At 38.6% G+C, this 19,708-nt stretch overlaps 1 protein-coding gene across 3 annotated transcripts in view; it reads left to right on the top strand.

Annotated features, from left to right (window-relative positions):
* cntn1a (contactin 1a) overlaps positions 1–19,708 on the top strand; it is a 73,075-nt gene that overhangs the window by 14,858 nt on the left and 38,509 nt on the right. For all 3 annotated transcript variants that reach the window (XM_053685917.1, XM_053685916.1, XM_053685915.1), the window contains exon 2: positions 19,418–19,531. In XM_053685917.1, coding sequence (XP_053541892.1) covers positions 19,477–19,531 — 55 coding nt within the window. In that variant the 5' untranslated portion in view covers positions 19,418–19,476. The remainder of the gene's footprint in view (positions 1–19,417; positions 19,532–19,708) is intronic.

Below are 19,708 nucleotides of genomic sequence, written 5' to 3'. Positions count from 1 at the left end.
ATATACCAGCTTAGGGAGCTTTTCCAGTTTACTAATGGCTGTCAATCAAACGACAAGAAACTTTTTGTTCAGAATTTCAATTTGCCCACAACCTCTTCTATTTACATAGAAACTTCCCTGAACATTGAAAAATGCCTTTTTTCTTTCTTTCTAGTTTTCTGTTTTGATGGAAAATCATTAATGGGGAGTGGAGAGTGTGATTAATTAGATGTAGGTAAACAACCCATACATCTATTAGAGTGGCATATGGCCCAAATGTGCACAATCACAGGCTAAATCAGAGTCTTCCATGCCTGAAAGAGATTGTTTTTCCATTCTGTTTTGATATAAATAATCCCTGCTGTGATGACACCATCTTTTTCTGGGTGTTCAGCGATTTCTGCTTGCTCATCTTATAGCCACCCTCAGCATCGGTTGCTAGATAGAGTGCAGTGTCATACTGACCTGCAAGTGAGCTGGAACTACAGTACGTGCTAATGAATGTGAGCAATTATATATGCGACGTTGAAACATTCTCAGCATTCTCAACCGCATCCTCAATGTTCTTGCATTCGGTCTGTGCTACTGTAGTTTTCACAAATCTCTCATTGAAAGCTTTCTGTACCGTCAGTACACAGGTGAGACGTGGGACCTGCTGTTTCACAGCCTGCCCTCAGATCACCGTTCCAAAAGCAGACAGTACACCATGTGTCATGTCACAATTCCCATGGAAGCTGAAGCTGTACAACAGGAATCCACTGGCAGATGATAGCTGTGTCATTGGAGGCCCATTTTGTGTCAGAATTGTAGTCCTAACTCCATCCCATGATTTCCAGCTGTATTTTTTAATAGTACACATTCTGTTTCTGACTCAATTACAGATAGATTATTATCTTCTAACATGCTGAGGTGAAGAGGATCATTAGTGGATTTATATCTAGGCCACAGAAGGTCAGACTCCGGGAAGAATGATTGACTATTTTTGCACTGGATCTCATCCAGAGGTACAGTAGCTTACCACAAAGCCAGCTCTGTGCTACTTCTCAGAGGCCAGTACCAGTCACGACCGCGCCTGACAAACGAGAAGCTCCCTATTATTCGGGATTTAGGCAGTATATTTCCACTGTATACCTCTGAGTGCCTTTTCAAAAGGCACTACTCTATTTAGAACTGAGGAGATGTCTGCAGTTGACAAACACTCAGCAACAAAACACAAGAGACATTCAGTGGACCATCGGGAGATTGTGGGTGATAAGTGGCACCTCTGCGGTTCCCAGAAACAATTGTGGTATACACTGCAAGACAGACATCTGAAAGTCTGTATTAAATAATGCAGTGGAAAATGTCACATATGAAAAATTCTATGCACATGCATTTATGTGTGTTTGGTTATATACACTATATAACTATTTTCAAGGTGCACAATTTTAAGAGAACTTTATATTATTTATATTGATTTCAGTATAGTTTCAGGACTGTCATAGAAACATCTACATTATTTAGTGCCACGGGTACATATTTTAATTTTCTGGGCTGCAGGGATACTAGAATTTGGCTGATTTATAATCCATGAAAATAGTGATGCTTCAGGGCACAACCTTGTAACCTGCAGACTGAGGTGCTGTGGCCATGTTTGCTATTTGTCAAGTTTCTTTACCCTGTGTGTCTGAGATCACTAGAGTGTGGTTATACATGCAGAAGACTTAGTTTGTTTATACACATAGGTGTGTTTGATGAATACAACCATCTGATTATAGGATCACTAACAGATCACAAAATTGCACTGTTAAATACTCAGGTAAGCATTACTAATCTGGCTGCTGTCGGGACTAAATCCATCATCAACCCTCAGAAGTACAGTAAATGCTCCATAACTATACACTTGTAGGCCATAAAGAAAAAAAGAACACTATATTGACAAAAGTATGTGGACACCTGACCATCACACCCATTTCTGGGTCTTCCCTAAAATGCTGCCACAAAGTTGGAAGCATAAAATTGTATATGATGTCTTTGAATGCTGTAGCATTACAATTTCCCTTCAGTGGAACTAAGAGGCCCAAACCTGTTCCAGCATGACAATGCCCCTGTGCACAAAGAGAGCACCATGAAGACATGGTTTGATATGGTTTGTCTGTTGACATGTTGTTAAGAAGCGGTTAATAGTGCTGTTCCTTGACAACCTACAAATGATTTGTAGAATGTACGAAATGGACTATCCAAATAAAGTGTTATTTACATTTAAATCAACAATAAGTTTAACAATTACAATTATTAATGTTTAAACATTTATAGTTACAATCAATATTGTGAAATCTCCTATTATCACTATTGATGTTAAGACAGAAAGGGCAGGTCAACTGCCATGTATACGCAGGACTACGATTCCCATCAACCACTGCACCTCACCGGATCACGTCACATGATTGTTTGCACCTGATTCACGTTTAGGTTTAATGAGCACTTGTATTTACCTCACATCTTGCACAGCACGCATTGTGTATTTGCTGCGTTGTTGTTTGTTGTCAGGTTGTGCTTCCTAGTCCTTGTATGTTGTTTTGCCTTGAAGCCACAGTTCATGTTTTGGTGTGTAATTTGCACTGCCTCTATCGTTTGTTTCTTATTCAAATTTAAATCTGAACTTGCATTCGCCTCCTCTACAAATTCCCTGTTAGAAAGCTAGACCAAATATGGATGCAGCAGAAATGCTTCAGTGTATATGGGCCTAGGGTGAGCAAATCTGGGTGAACCAGAGGCAGTTGTACTGGATCAAGGCCATCCTGGACCAGCTGTTCTGCTCCTCCTCAGGGAATTTTAGGGTTGGGGGGTGCCGACCTGGCTGGAGTCATTACCCACCCACCCTACCTCACTTCAGATGATGCTCTGCCTACTTGCTCCACTGGGGGCATTCTGCTGCCTTGCTGTACTGCGGAGAATGCCACCACAGATCACACCCTCGCCATGAGTGTCTCTCCATCTCTCTGCTCCGCCTCGCACATCATTCCTCCACCAGGCTCCACTTCCTACTCTGCAGAGGGCGTCGCTCTGTGTTCCTGGTCCGTAGAGGATGTTGCTCTGCCTCCCTGCTTAAATTAGAGGTCTAAAACACAATACAATATCGGAAATAACAGCATATACTTAATTTACAGGGACAGCTTGGACAAACAGTTGTGTGTCTTAAGTTTATATTTGTAACACTTAGTTTGTAGATTTTATTTTAAATAAAGGAAAAAAATGATACTGGAAATCCAGTACCATTTTAATCAATTGATTAATCAAAATAATTTTTTTATATATATATATATATATATATTAATTGACTAACTAATCGATTATGAAAATAAGTTAGTTGCAGCCCTAACATTGATTATTAGATATAGGAAAACAGAAGATTGAACATTAGCCTCTGTTGTGAGCCACTGTGATCCGTCCATATACGTCCTGCCTTATTAATGAAAGAGGACAGAATTGGTTGTAAACCAGTACAAGTCAGTGGAGAGATTGTCTGCCTTGCTAAAATTTTCAAACTATTTCACACAGTTTGCTTTGTTACAGAGGTTATACATTTTGCATAATACACTTGATGTAAATATAAATATACACTGGTGCATAAATATGACCTAAAACATCATCAGATTTTCACACAAGTCCCAAAAGAGAACCCACTTAAACAAAAGAGACAAAAATATTATACTTGGCCATTTATGTGTTGAGGAAAATGTACAATATTACATATCTGTGAGTGGCAAAAGTATGTGAACCTCTAGGATTAGCAGTTTAATTTCACGGTGAAATTAGAGTCAGGTGTTTTCAATCAGTGGGATGACAATCAGGTGTGAGTGAGCTCCCTGTTTTATTTAAAGAACAAGGTTCTATCAAACTCTGATCTTCACAGCATATGTTTGTGGAAGTGTATCATGGCACAAACAAAGGAGATTTCTGAGGACCTCAGAAAAAGAGTTGTTAATGCTCATCAGGCTGGAAAAAGGTTACAAAACCATCTCTAAAGAGTTTAGACTCCACCAATCCACAGTCAGACAAATTGTGTACCAATGGAGGAAATTTAAGACCATTGTTACCCTCCCCAGGAGTGGTCTACCAACAAAGACGAGCAAGACGTGTAATAGTCCATGAGGTCACAAAGGAACCCAGGGTAACTTGTAAGCAACTAAAGGCCTCTCTCACATTGGCTGATGTTAATGTTCATGAGTCCACCATCAGGAGAACATGGAACAACAATGATGTGCACAGCAGGGTTGCAAGGAGAAAGCCACTGTTCTCCAAAAAGAGCATTGCTGCCTGTCTGCAGTTTGTTAATCATGTGGACAAGTCAGAAGTCTATTGGAAAAATGTTTTGTGGATAGATGAGACCAAAATAGAATTTTTGGTTTAAATGAGAAGTGTTCTGTTTGGGGAAAAAATAAAACACTGAATTACAGCACAAGAACCTTATCCCATCTGTGAAACATGGTGGTGCCATCATTGATGGAACATTGAATTCTGAATTATACCAGTGAATTCTAAAGGGTTAGGGATCATGAACTGAATCTCAAGAAAGTAGGTCATGCAGCAAGACAATGGCCCTAAGCACACAAATTGTTCTACCAAAAAATGGTTAAAAAGTAATGAAGTTAATGCTTTGGAATGGCCAAGTCAAAGTCCTGACCTTAATCTAACAGAAATGTTGTGGAAGAACCTGAAGCAAGCAGTGCATGTGAGGAAACCCACCAACATCCCAGAGTTGAAGCTGTTCTGTACTGAGGAATGGGTTAAAATTCCTCCAAGCCGATGTGCAGGACTGATCAACAGTTACCGGAAACGTTTAGTTGCAGTTATTGCTGCACTAGGGGTTCACACCAGATACTGAAAGCAAAGCTTCACATACTTTTACCACTCACACATATGTAATATTGGATCATTTGTTTAATTGGGTTCTCTTTGTCTACTTTTAGGACTTGTATGAAAATCTTGTAAAGTTTTAGGTCATATTTTTGCAGATATATAGAACATTCTAAAGGGTTCATAAACATTCAAGCACCACTGCACATACACTGATTGAATTTTGATTTCTGGAACCACTCATACTACATTCAGTCATACTGAACGTAGGCTAATTGTACAATTGGACAGAAATAGCTAAATTAACCAAGATAAGATCTTTAGTAAGTATTTTTCTGCTATAGATGCATTTACAAACTTAAAAACAATCACTATCATAAGCAAACATTATGACCTTTATGATACTTAATCAGATTGGAGGGGCAAATTACATGTAATACAGCTGAGGTTGTAGGATAACGCCCCCCACTATGATCATAAAACCTGATTGTTCAGAAAATTTTAATTGTACTTAAACTCAATTAAGTATTAGACAAACAATTAATGATTTCATTGTGGGCTAGAATTCATAGTTTAAGTTTCACTAAATTAATTTAGTGACTATTGGTCACAACATAGCTTCATTTTTATTAAGATAACTAATGCACAAATGTACAGCTGTGTCAGTGATGCATGGCAGATGGGGACAGCTAAAGTTGGCTGTAATTGCATACTGCTTGATCAAAATGTAACATGAGACAGTGGGACAGTAAACGGCACATGTGTCCCTTTTCTGGTTATACACGAATATCACTACCATGCAAACACTTGCACCTACAGGTTGCACAGTCATGACATCATGATTATAAATCAAATTTAGCCGCTGATCTGGGTTGAAAATCTTACCTAGATGTGCAATGATGACCAACAATGAATGTCTGAAAGGAAGTACAGTAGCACGACACAAATGAAAAGCAAGCCTCCTAAAAGAACAGCGATAACACGAGTTGGGTGAAAAGAGGGTTTGGATGTGTTTGTATTGGGAAGCATACTTAAACTGTAGCCTAGGGTGTCCTGAACATCTTAATCTACCACTGAATGCACTACATACAAATTGAAGAAAGAGTTCCTTTGGGACATTTTTAATTCTCTATCTCTCCTGCCACCACACAATAGACTGTGGTGACAACCCTCTTGAAAAGTTGCCATAGTAACAGCTGTACAGGTCTTGACAATTAACGTCTGGGGTTTGATAATGGATTTACACCCACATACTACTGGAGAGTCCTGACTGCAGCCAGACCTTGTCCTGATGAGTCCCAGTAGGCTGTCAGTGCTTCCTCAAACTTGTTTTCTATGATAATACTCTGCTAGGGTAAAATATACTTGGGGTGACAATGTGAAATTATGCAGTTATGATGGTACCTAAAATGGGTATAGACAAAAACTAACGTATACAGATGTATATGATATATGTATATATGATTTAATTCTTTATGCATTTACCTGGACTCCATTGTTATCCATTGTAGTCCATTGTTAGCATTGGAATCCACTGGAAGAAGGCACCAAATTTCTGAAGGGCTGCACATGGTCAGCAACAATACTCAAATAGGCTGTGGCATTAAAGCAATGATTGATTGGTATCAATGGGACAAAAGTGTGCCAAGAAGACATTCCCCACACCATTTCACCACCTCCACCAGCCTGGACTGTTGACACAAGGTTGTATACATGGATTTATGCCTTTTTTTTTCAGTCTTCGAGTGTCCAGTTTTGGTGAGCCTATGCCGACTGCAGTCTCAGCTTTCCGTTCTTGTTTGACAGAAGTGGAACCCGACGTGGTCCTCTGCTCTCGTAGCCCATTCATCTCAAGGTTTGACCTGTTGCGCGTTCTGAGATAGTTTACTGCTCACCACAATTGTAGAGAGTGGCTATCTGAGTTACTGTAGCCTTTCTTTCAACTCGACCCAGTCTGACCATTCTCTGTTGACCTATCTCATGAACAAGGTGTTTTTCCGTCCTCAGAACTTCCACTCACTAGATGTTTTTTTTTCTTTATTGCACCATTCTGAGTAAACTCTAGAGACTGTTGTGTGCGGAAATCCCAGGAAATCAGCAGTTATACACAAGCCAGCCTGTCTGACACCAGCAATCATGCCATAGTCAAAATCACTAAGATCAAATTTTTCCCTCATTCTGATGGTCGACGTGAACATAATCCGAATTTTCTGGACCGTATCCCCATGAATTTATGCATTGAACTGCTGCCACGTGATTGGCTGATTAGATAATTGCATAAATGAGCAGGTGTACAGGTGTTCCTCTTTCAGTGTTCGGTGAATGTATATAGTCTATAGTTCAATGTACCTGTATAACGAGTTAAAGAAATCACTTCACTCCTAGAGGTTTCCTGCTCTGTTAAAGCACGCTGCAGACTTTGACACACATTCGTCAGTCTGATAAGTAGTGACCTACATCTAAAGCCTCTTTATCAGAGGCAGTTATAATTCAAAATCATTGGAGCAGAAGGAAGCAATCGCTAACAAGCAGTGTAAAACCTCATATTGGAAAGAATATGGGCCATAGCACAAGAGCAAAGAGATTTATCTGGTATGTGATGGTTTGCAGGTCAGGTTTTAATCGAATGCAACAAGAAGAAATTAGAATATGTACATATGAAAGAAACATGGTGCGGTCAGTGTTTTAGTTCTTCATCCTTTACCCCACCATCCCACCCCCCTCCTTCCACTACGAGACTGGGCGGCAGCAGTGCAGCAGTGAGGACATTAGCCTTCCCACAGGAGGTGGGGGTGGGGATGGGACAAAGATTGTCATTCAACAAATGTATCAGTTAAGAAGAGCTTCAGTATACTGAGAATCACACAACCAACACACCCATGCGAACACATATCAGTGCATCTTGATCTTGATCCATGCTGTGATTCTTTCACACATGCTGGCTGTATACTGTGAATCATAATGCACTGATGCAACAATGTCAGGGCCACCATCTCATTCATAATCTCCATGCAACAAATCATAATTAACCATATTATCACTGTCAGTGTAACATGTTTTAAATTCAGAGCGACACACACAAATACAGCCATCGTTCCCCAAAAAAGAAACCAAAACTAAAGGTCAATAGACGTAATTATATTTAATGATATTTGAAAATTGGTCCACTAAAGCCCTTTCTGATGCTGACCCTGCCTCCATGTGGCTCTTCTTCACTGTACATACACTAACCTGTCACAAATGTTGTGAGCTGTGGTGCTGTTATAAAGGCTGGCAGCCCTGATCTAGACGCTTATTTTTACCTATGGTTTAACCTCAGCTTCAATACCCTGCTCCGAATCCACCCTCAACTAGAACACCAGGTCTCCATTCAGGGTCAGAGGAGATGATTTACAATCCTTTCAAGATCCTTGTAATGAATCATATAACCGCAGAGAATTGATGGCCCAGAACTGATGACCAGATACTTGGGGGATATTGCTGACATTCAGGTGGTTTACTTCCATGAGAGCTAACTCCAAGCTATTGAACCTCGCTGTATGCTGTTGCAGTGAAAATACGGTAAATTCACACATCACTGCAGAGCTGTATTGTCTCAAGTTGGTGCTGACTGTGAGCTGAATTTGCCTGTATGAACAAGATATCTCTACTCCTGGAATGTCAGGATCAATAGGCTGTGGTTGTGATCAGCAGAGCATTGTGGTTTCTCTGCACTGTATTAATCATGCATGTTGGTTTACGGTGTCTGAGGGAAAACAGCAAATAGCAGCTCATTAGGCTGTATAGCAGGTGGAGTTGGGGTTGGTATTAGGCCTAGTAGTTTTCTATGAGCATGGCAAGAGGAACATCAATCTGTAACACCAAAAATGATGTGTTTTATCACAAAACAACATGATATCTTGATTTTGAATCAATTTGGCATCAAAAAATTTTGATGTTTTGATTTTGTAGCAGTGGCATGTAGTGGGCTTTTTGAACACACTGATAACAACACTACATGATATCTTTAACTTGAATATCTTTTATTATTTAAAATGGCCTTAAAGTTTCCAGTTTCTTTTAATGCTTTGATGTTTTGATTTCATAGCACTGGTATCTAGTGGGCTTTAACACGTTTAAACAAAACTGCCACATTTATCTCTCTCTCTCTCTCTCTCTCTCTCTCTCTCTCTCTCTCTCTCTCTCTCTCTCTCTCTCTGTGTATGTGTATGTTTACAGCTGGCTGCATGGCCTGCATGGTGAGGTGTGACTTAACACCTCACTTAGAATTAGTGTGATCAGCTAAAGATGCTGATGGGTGAGCTAAGCCAACAGAAGTCCCTGCTCCTAATCGCTTTAACCCTGTTCATGTCAGTGGATGAGTACGATACTTGAAAAGTGATACCCAGTTCATTTCACATCCACATCCTTTGATTTTGCTTTGCACAGGGTTTGTTTAGCTAACCACCGATCTTGGAAATGTGGACCAACTGAAAACAAAAGCACAGTGAAGACATTCAACAACTCAATATTTGCTTATTCTTACTGCTTCATAGAACATCAGACTGAGGCTACTAGCTGTATTTTGGATCAGTACAGGGAACATTAAGTGTTCAGTCCAAATAATGATTTCATATTCGGTTACATCATTCCTATTTAATGTGTATTCTTTCCTATCTGTTTTTTTGTGTAATTGAGCTGCTGTAACGTGGGAATTTCCCCAGTGTGGGATCAATAAAGTTTATCTTATCTTATCTTATCTTATCCTTATTCAAATAAAGCTACTCATCTGAACAACATACAGTGAATACAATATGTGACATATGAGACATATGTGAATACAATAGATGTCAGAGTGCAGAGCATTACTATTCAGCATCTCACTGCGACCTCCTTCTAATGGCTCTGCATGCATGTGTAAAGCAGATATAGTCTAAAATGGGAGTTAGAATTTTGACACTGCTATCAAGAGACTAGCAGGATTTTTTTCCCCCCAATGCTGTGGTTTATATTTACATGATTAGCCTTCTGTTCCACTGAACTGAACAACACATGTATTCCCTCAAACATCAAATGTCTGCTTCAGATAATGCTATAGTAAATGTTTATTACAGCTATTGTGCATTTCCTCGTGTATGTAATGGTCTGTCGAACATTTATTTAGTTATATATTAGTCATTAGTTCTTTAAGTGTGTACTTGAAGGCATGTTTTTTTTTGTAAACTCTCATTTTAATTTTAAAAGTTGTATAATTTCTTCACTTTGGTGAAACACAGATTTTCTCTAGGGCTTCTAATCCGATTAAACAGTCCTGTCTTTGCCTCAGACTTTGCAGTTAATTAAATGTTGAAGGGCTGTTTTGTTTGCTCTATATCAACAGAAGAGCCTTATGAGGCAGCCTAGGGTTAAACTCTTCCACTTCTCCTCTCATGCAGACTCAAAGTCAAAATACTAATAGCTTTGGTACCAGACAGAGCTTCATCATTCTTAATGGAAAGCAGCATTTAGGTAAATAAAATCATGTTATTTTGTCCTTGCTGAGGATTCTTACGGTGACTGGTCGGTGGAATAATTAATGTTCTTAAAAGCCCAAATCCAATAAGCGGAGAATATTATTGCAATTATGTTCAATTTATTTCATTTAACGAGAAGACTTACCATTTTAAAGTAAATTATATTGACTAATGTTGAGCGATAGAGCCTTAATGTTTAATTAAGCCATTCGTTCATAAAAGGTTTGCTTTTCTGTTCATGTGTGTCATTTCAAGAGAACATCCTGTCCCAGTGTCATTTACAGGAAATGCTCGAGTGAAGTAGCCTCAATAACAATGCATGGCAGTGAATGTTTCGCTGTATCCCATATTACCAGCTTAACAAAAAAGGCAAATTATTCTAGCTGAAGAATTTGGCTTAATCAGAGGACTCTACACTAGTTTATTTCACTCTCAGCATTTTGGAGATTTAATAGGCCTTTTCTGACAAGAGGTTCAACCTGCAATCTATTGCTTGAAATCTCAACACCACTCCATGTTCACCGTGCACTTAATATGTCTGAATGAACACGTCAAGGCATATAAAACTGTTATTTTTTATTTAATGATTATATTAGATGCGTGTCATATATATGCTAGCAAACATTATCCTCAGGAGCCAAAAGTAAGCAGTTTCATTAAATTAAAACGTATTTCCCTGCGCACCTGAATTGCTTCAGTAAGAGAGATTGTAATGAGCAGGGAGACAATGCAGTGTTATATTATAGTCAGTGAACAGAACATGATTACACCCACTCAAATCCAATAATCCTAATCAATGTCTGGCACTATTTGTTTTCACCTGGCATCCTCATTTTATCTCAGGGCATTGGCCTCTCTCTCTGTCTCTCTGTCTCTCTGAGTAACTCAGTTATGTCCTCTGAAAATGAAAGAGAAACACAAATTTAGCAGATGTAGATGTACTGAATCAAAAAAATTAGATGACATTTAAGACCAATAAAAGCATGAAATGAAATGAGATGTTAAGCAGCAGTAACAAAGTTCAGTGAGATGCAACTGTAAAGTGAAGTTCAAGACATGAAAGCAATAGGAGCGCCAACACCATAACTCTCCATAACAGGCATATCAGCATAACAACATACCCAATTTGCACGGTTTCTTTAATATATAATTTCCAAAAAAAAAGAAGTTTATGACTTTGTAAAAATGTATTTCTGAGTAAAATGTACTTTAACACTTTCATGCATAAATTATTTATATGCATATCCAGATACTTTAGATTTTCTTCTTTTTTTTTTTTTTTTACTTAAAGTTGCATGATGTTTGAATTTTGATTCTGTCTAAACATCTAAATATAAAATATTTAAAATGTGAATGGATTGTCCATGAGCAGGGCTGAAATATTCAAAAAGAATTTTTTTTTAATCTTCCAATGACCAAAAATGTTTAACATTCAGGTCTAAAATATGTAATGCTGAAGACAAAAAGTTTAGAAAATATCATTTCTGAACATACAGAATTTACAGTTTGGGACTATTGCAAGACTCAAAGAGGTAAAACTCTGCAATAAAAAGACTTAACATTTGTGCATAAATCAAAACCAGATGTGTGTAACACAATGGATAAAGATACGACATTTGCTTTGTTTGTACAAGTACAACTCCAAAATTTACAACTGGTTTAGTTTACACACACACACAAAATAGTTTACCACTGTTATGATGTCATAATGATAGTAGCGGGAATTCTGTCCCAACAGGTGTATAAAACGACAGCAGTTCATTTTATTAAGTCCCTTAAACTAATATAATTAATGACGGACAATTCTCAAAAAGGAAAGGAACAAAAACCTCACCTGAGGCCGAGTGTGGGAACTTCCTTGCTCATAGAGTCTGAATATAGACCTAATCTGGAGTCAAACTCTATAGTTTCTGTAGCACCTCTAACAGATCACTGTATGATTAAACTTAGTTTTAGACCTACAAACATAGATTTTTTATTTTTTTTTAATTACGCACATGGTTTTTATTTCATATAAAGCAGGTAAAAAAAAAAAAACCAAAACAGTAAAACACTAGTTCAAGAAACTGGCAAAAAAAAAAAAAAAAAAAAACCCATACATTTTTTTCATTTGATTTAAAAAAAGAAATTATGTAGAAAGTTTGAGATTGAGAATGTCAAATAGTCTAGAGAGCTACAGAGGTTTATATTAATTTACAATAATGCTCTCAAGTGAATTGGAGGCGATTTACATTGTAAACTGATTGTCCATGATTTTGGACGCTGTTTGGGAAAGCAATTTTAAGTAAAAACTACCTATTAACCCATTCATGCAATTACGTTTCGTTTAAAATTTCGGAAAAGCGGTTGAAGTAAAGCCTCCTGGTGAAGCACTATATAGTTTCTAATTAAGTTTTTAATTTAAATAATTTAACTTATTGCATATGCATTTCATAGTCTTAGCGTCATCATTACTAGTCTAAAATAATAGAAAATAGAAGAAAAAAACCCCCAGAGAAAACCCTTCTTGGACAGGAATCCAAACATTTGTCTGGTTTATAATATTACTTAATCTCAAGCAGATTTTATGATGTGGTTTCTGACACTGTGATTGAACCATGCTAGCGTTCTCTTTGTGTGCTAGAGTTGTCTGTGTGAATGTGTTCTTGCCTTGTGTCCAGTGTTCCTGGTATAGGCTCTCACCAGGATACAGGGGTTAATGTTAATAAGCAAGCAATATTTCTTAGACAGGAGTTATTTGAGACAAGTATACGGTGGCAAATGGTAGTTCGCATGATGAAAAACTGATATCCATAAGTTCTACTTGCTTATTAGCAACAGTAGCCTCCTAGCTTATGGACAAAAATAAAGAAGAAAACTTTGGAGAGCAAAAATATGGCTTGGCTGATTTACTGCATTTGGGGACTGGAGCATTACAATTGTGCCAGAGCGATGATGTGTAAGCTTCATCAGACTGATTGCTAAAGCTATGCTAACACTTTAGGTGCAGTCCCTCATGGCCTGGTTCACTACCGATGTGATTACTAGATTGAACGGAATAATGTTGTGAAAGAGAAAAAACTGGACGTGAGCTATAGGTCAGGAGATTAGAAATTACCTCTCTACCAAGACAGTTGCTGCTTACAAAGATGATTAGCATTACTGTAAGTGTCTTTCTCTCTAAGGACTTCATCTCTTCTCTTCTTAGCTTGGGTTGTATTTCCATCCTGCACCGTTTGTGCAAGACACAATGGAGATAGAGGATTTAGGACAGCTGGCATCTTACTCATTTCTAGGAGGTGTAAGAGCTCTGAGCTTCCCCTATTCCCTATATCTGTATGTTTTTTTTTTTTTTTTTTTTTTTTTTTTTTGCATAATACAAATTCTATGAGAATAATTCGTGCTATTGATGGACTGGAGATTGGTTTTACCCTTGTGGTAAAATGTACAAGGATGTATAATTTTACATATTGTACCACAATCGGGCAGCGCAGTGGCAGCATGTAGCTCTGCCTCTACACAGATTCAGGGTCCCTGGTTTGTTTTTGAGCTCTGTGTGAAGTTTCACATGTTCTCCATGAGTCCTCAGTTTTCCTCCCACCTCCCAAAAACATGCAGGTAGGTGGATTGACTACACTTGTGTGTCAGTCTGTGTGTGCATGGTGTCCTGCGATGGACTGGCATCTGATCCAGGGTGAATTCTCCTGTTTTCCTGGGACAGGCTCTGAATCTACCATGACCCTGACCAGGATAAAGCGTTTACTGAAAATGAATGAATTTACAATATAATGTACAATATGTGATGATATACAAATCATGATTTTGTCAGATACAGGTTAGTTAAACAGCTAGAATGTTCTTTGTAGATTTGGTTGAGGTAAATGTTATTAAAATAGATCTTCCATGTTGGTAGCAAGGGGGTTGGGCATCTAACATATAAAAACCAGGGGGAAGGGCTTTTGCTGTTAATTTTACCAAGAGAGTCTCTCTCTCTCTCTCTCTCTCTCTCTCTCTCTCTCTCTCTCTCTCACACACACACACACACACATACACACACACACACACACACACACACACACACACACACACACAATTATCTTTACAGTTCAGTAAACAGCTTTAGTATCAGACTATTCCACATTCTGCTAGGAAATATAAGGAAGGGGACTAAATCTGCACACTGTCACAGTTTTGTTAGTTCACATTTTATTTTCTGTTTAAAGAGATGAAAGTTATGGCTCTGAGATTTATCTCAGCTTTTACTCAAAATTTGTGACTGTAAAAACATATAATGATAAACTAATCCAATCCAATATAACCTCAATTTTAGACGAATGAGAACTTTCCTTGCATTTTTTTAGTTTGCCAGATATAAAGGATAATTACAGTGCTACTTTTGCAAAGTCTTGCTCCAGCATTGTGCCTGTGATGATGCCTTTGTTATTTGCCTGTTTTGATTAATGCTTGCATTTGATCTATCTATCTATCTATCTATCTATCTATCTATCTATCTATCTATCTATCTATCTATCTATTTTATTGTCAGTATGCATTACATGTGAGCCATAACCTCTTAAATGGTTTAGATAAATGCCAAATGTATGTTGATGTTGAGATCATGGCATCCATCACCCTGTTGCTATTGTCTTGTCTAGAGGCCCTTGCAGAATGAATAATGAACATCACTATGACATGCAGCACTGTCAGTCCCCATTGAAAATAGTGTTTAGCTCTCCTGTCTAGATGGACACTTCATGAATGCGTGGCTTTATTTATGGCCGTACTGATAGTGACGTGGTCTGCTGGCCCATGCTGTCATTTAAAGTGTGTCTTATTTATGGACAGTGATGGCAGTCATTGTCGTGGCAGATTTATGGCTTTCTCCAGGACCTTGGCTGCAAGCTTTGGAATTGAATATTGAGGTCCTGAGCACCTCAGCTTTTCACCCACTCAATAATTAGCTCCCAGCATTTTTTTAAAGCAATGATTCAGTTACTCCCACCTGCATATCTTGCAGTTAAAACAGCATTGCTGGTTGAACTGAAATTGGTTTATTGTGTAGTCGTAGCACAATAAGAGTCGAGTCAGTGCTAAAATTAACGTACTAATGCACTGAGGTCATGAAAATAAACCTCAGTTTATTATAAAAAAAAAAATATATATATATATATATATATATATATATATATATATATATATATATATATATATATATATATATATATATTATGGCCAGAGTTTGTTTCAATTCTGTAAAGTGTGTCAAAATGTCAACAAGCCCTCAAATCATAAAATAGCACTTCTATATCGTAATCTCACAATACAGCAAAAAGCTCAAGGTTTCAGAGTGATTGCTGTTACTTGGTTGGTTTGGCCTTACATTTCTGTTTGTGAAGGCTTGTTGAGTGCAGCAGTATTGAGTTAGCATTTTTGTATTGCAGGTGTTGTGTTCCCTCTGCGCTGTCTTCACTCTAATAGAGTCGGATATAAGAGGGCCAGGCACTCTTCTGTAATGGAATCATTTAGTGGCTCTGTTGGGATGCTAGCCTTCCTCAACTCTATGGAAATCGATTTATTTAGACGAAGAAACAGCACAGCAGTACATCCACCACATCCTCCTCAACATAATGGAGGCTCCTCTAAATAGATAATCTGGAAAATCATGTGTGTGTCTGTATTGACTATCGCTGCTTTGTTTTGCTTCTGATCAATGCTTGATTAATAATTTGTAGGGATTTACATTTCTATACTGTACAATAATAAGTTATTTTGAGTATTTTTGAAATTGAATACTCCATTTCCAATAAAAAACAAACTTTTACTCCTTATATATTTCTTTAGAACTTCAAAGGTCTTTTCGTTTCGCTGCTCCAGCCAGTGACAGTACATTCTATAAAGTCATGCAGTTACAGGTCAAGGTTCACATTAAACATCAGAATGGGGAGAAAATGTGATCTCAGTGACTTTAACTGTGGGGTGGTAAGTGGAGGTTCTCTGGGTGGACCCCCCAGGTGTTATTAAAGCAAGGAGTAAATTTTATATAAAAGTAGTATCAGATTGAGCGACTAATTTTATTAACTTATTGTTACTTCATTATGTTTATCTGTAAAATGATGCTGATTGGACATAATGTGAGAGTGAAGCAATCCATTTGCTCTGATGTAATATTAAATGATATTGAAATGGGCAGTGGTGGCTCACGGGTTAAAGGCTCTGGGTTAATGATCAGAAGGTCAGGAGTTCAAGCTCCAGCACTGCCAAGCTACCACTGTTGGGCCCTTAACCCTAAATTGCTCAGTTGTATAAAAATGAGATAAATGTAAGCAGCTCTAGATAAGGGTGTCTGCCAAATGCCATTAAATATAAGAATGTAAAATGATCTGTTGGGGACGATTGGCTATAAGCTTGCCGGTGATAGGGTTACTGAGTGTGCTCATAAAATGTGATAAAGGCCATTTTTTGCCTCTGTGGCTCAGAGATAGGCCAAATGGTCCATAACTACTCATTGTGACAAGGCTACACACTGGTACTTAAATCTGATAACTGCTTTTTTTCCTAGGAATACTGCTGTTTAAGCAAAATACATCTGTCAATCTTTAGTAAAGGAAAGCCATGAATACAGATGATGCTCTGGGATAATCAGAGAGATTTGAATCTTAATGCACTTCTATCATGTGTCCATATGCAAGTGTAAGGCAGGAATGTGTGTATGTCATTGTCACAGTTTCATGACTGCATGCTGGTGTATTGTTTGCTTTATTAAAACCGTTGAACAGATGACCATAGCTCCCTGTGGATCGTAGTGTCAGTGGGCTGAAAGATGTAAATTTGTATAGACTAATTCATTGTCACCGAAAGAGGCCTAGCAAATACAACTGCTCCTTTTGAGGGGTGTTGCTAGGAAACCATTAGTGTGCAGATGAAATCCCCACTGTGTGTCTTGGTCCAGCTGCAAAGCTAAGCCATTACGTGTGTGTGTATGTGTAATGCCATGACACATGGATTTCTCAGTCCAACAGCTGTACACAAATGCTTCTAATCTTGTTAAATGGGTCTCATGACTATCCAGCTTCCAAAAGAAATGTCCATTTAAGTGTACTTCATAGCACAGAGGAATATACCATGATTATAGTACTTTCGTTGATGTTAAGTTCTTTGATGATAATACTAGTGACCTTATTCTTTCAGTCACTTCCCACTTGCCTGTGACCATATGTGAGGATAGGAACATAGATTGACTGGTAAACTGAGAGCTTTGTCTGATTCACCACCACAGACCAGTACAATGACTGTAACACTGCTGGGGACTGTAACTTCGCTCATGTGCAAGATCGCAAAATACTTTTCCACTAGGGAGTAAGGTCTTTTCCCTCAACTGAAAGGAGCATCCCAACCTTTTCTGGGAGAGAACTATGAAATTGGACTTGGAAGTGATGTTTTTCATCCCAGCTGCTTCAGAGTCAGCAGCAAAATGTTCGAGTGTTGGATGTCTACTTTGTGCCAAGAGATCATTATGGGGGTGTAGAGGTAACATGCCTGTTATTTGCAGATGGACACTTCTCAAAACTTGGCTGCATCTTAATAGCTCATCCATGAAAATCATGAACAGGAGTGGAGACAAGACACAGAGTCACTTCCGGTTTTGACTTAACACTAAGAATGTGGATGCAGCTCTTAGTGTAGAACCTCCCACATCAAATGTATATTCTGTATATCTGCCAAGAATGTGTAGACTGGATAAGTGTTTTTCCATGTCCCCTCACAAGGCTGTGATAGAGTCCACTGTTCCACTGCCTGGGTGGAACCTGCATAGTTACTCCTGAATCCTAGGTTCGACTACAGGATGTGGTCTCCTCCCCATAACCCTGGCATAGACTTTCACTGCGATGCTGAGGTGATTCCATTATAATTGGAATACACCCTCTGGTGCTCTTTTTGAAAAAAAAAAATAAAAAAAATAATAGGGACCACCATTCCGGCTTGTCAGTCCAAAGGCCCTGCCCAAGATCTCCAAGCCATACTGAAGAGTCATGCTAGCCACACCACCCCAACCGTGTCCAGTGCATTTGACATCTCTGTTCAAATTTGTCCCCCTCTGTAGCCACCATGAAGGTTTTTAAGCACAATAGTAATCTCAGCCACAGAGATAGACTCCAAAACACCAGAGATTTACGGCACTGGCTTCGCAAAGGACAGACATGTCCATTGGGTTAAGGAGTTTCTCAAAGTGCTCCCTGAATTGCTCAGCAATATTGTACAGGGTCTCACCTCCCTCCCTCTACTGAGGCATTGAATGGTTTGCCAGAAGATCTTTGAGGCCACTTGAAAGTTATTTTTCAATGGCCTGTCTAAACTCTACCCATGTCTAAGCTTTCGCTTCTGCAACTGCTTTTGTCACAACCCTTCTGGCTATCCTATGCCTCTCAATCAGGAGAACCCTCCTTGGCCCAAGGTTCTTTGGTACCAAGTGCACTTACAGTCTGAGCAACCTTGTGTTCAAACACAGTGTTTGTTACCAAAAATGTATCCTCTTTAGTATTATGCAGTTGATTGATGGTTATGTACATTTATACAGTATATTCACACAGTAAAATGGCTAACCATTAAAACAATGTCTGTGGCTTCGGTTGTTTTCTGACTCACTTGCTTTACTATTTTAAAATATATGTTTCGCCCCCATGCCTACTGAGCGTGTCAGTCTTGGTGTGTGATTCAGGAGCATTTGTTTCCCCATACATTCCCCATAGCATGTGTTGCCAAAAAATCTGAGACTATTGCCTCAGCAGGCCACTCACCTACATGTCAAAATGTCAGTTTTGATTTCTAAAAATTTCTTGTTTTGCTGGAGGTGGTCTGTGCAAATCTTGTTTATGTAGGAAAGTCTTGTTTCCTGCTTATGTATTAAATTGCCTGCTGGTTGTAACTAGAGCAAATGAATATAAAAACATTTTGTCATAAGAATAAGATTCATTTCATTGCAAAGTTCTAGTCATTACAAGTATTGTGCTCTTAATGCTTCGAGCAAGAAACTCTTGCATGGCGCATTAGTTCAGAATTTAACATTAGTCTCCAGTATATCTCTAGTTTGCTTCTTGCTCACATTAATATGTTTATCTCTTTGCTTTTAGGAACTCTTCTAATGTCACAACAGTAAGCCCTTGTCTTGGAGCGCCTTCACCCCAGAACCATGTGTCATCTCACGCCTCTCCTGCTCGCTCTGTCCCTCGCACTCTCCTCCAGTCGTGAGTATTCCTCACAGTGTTGTTTGTTCTTCTTTTCCCCTTCCCTCTAGCTCCCATTCCTTGCTCCTTTCCTAATTGTCTCTCTATATTCGTGACAGCAGTGGGCTCCTAGACTACTAACTCTGGTTAATTGCATTGAGATTAGAATGTGGCTGTCTCCTCACATTAGTCCATCAA

This window comes from Ictalurus punctatus, chromosome 14 (genome assembly GCF_001660625.3).
Source record: "Ictalurus punctatus breed USDA103 chromosome 14, Coco_2.0, whole genome shotgun sequence".
Taxonomy (NCBI): domain Eukaryota; kingdom Metazoa; phylum Chordata; class Actinopteri; order Siluriformes; family Ictaluridae; genus Ictalurus; species Ictalurus punctatus.
The sequence above is the reverse complement of the archived record's forward strand: the minus strand, read 5'-3'. Positions and strand labels throughout refer to the sequence as shown.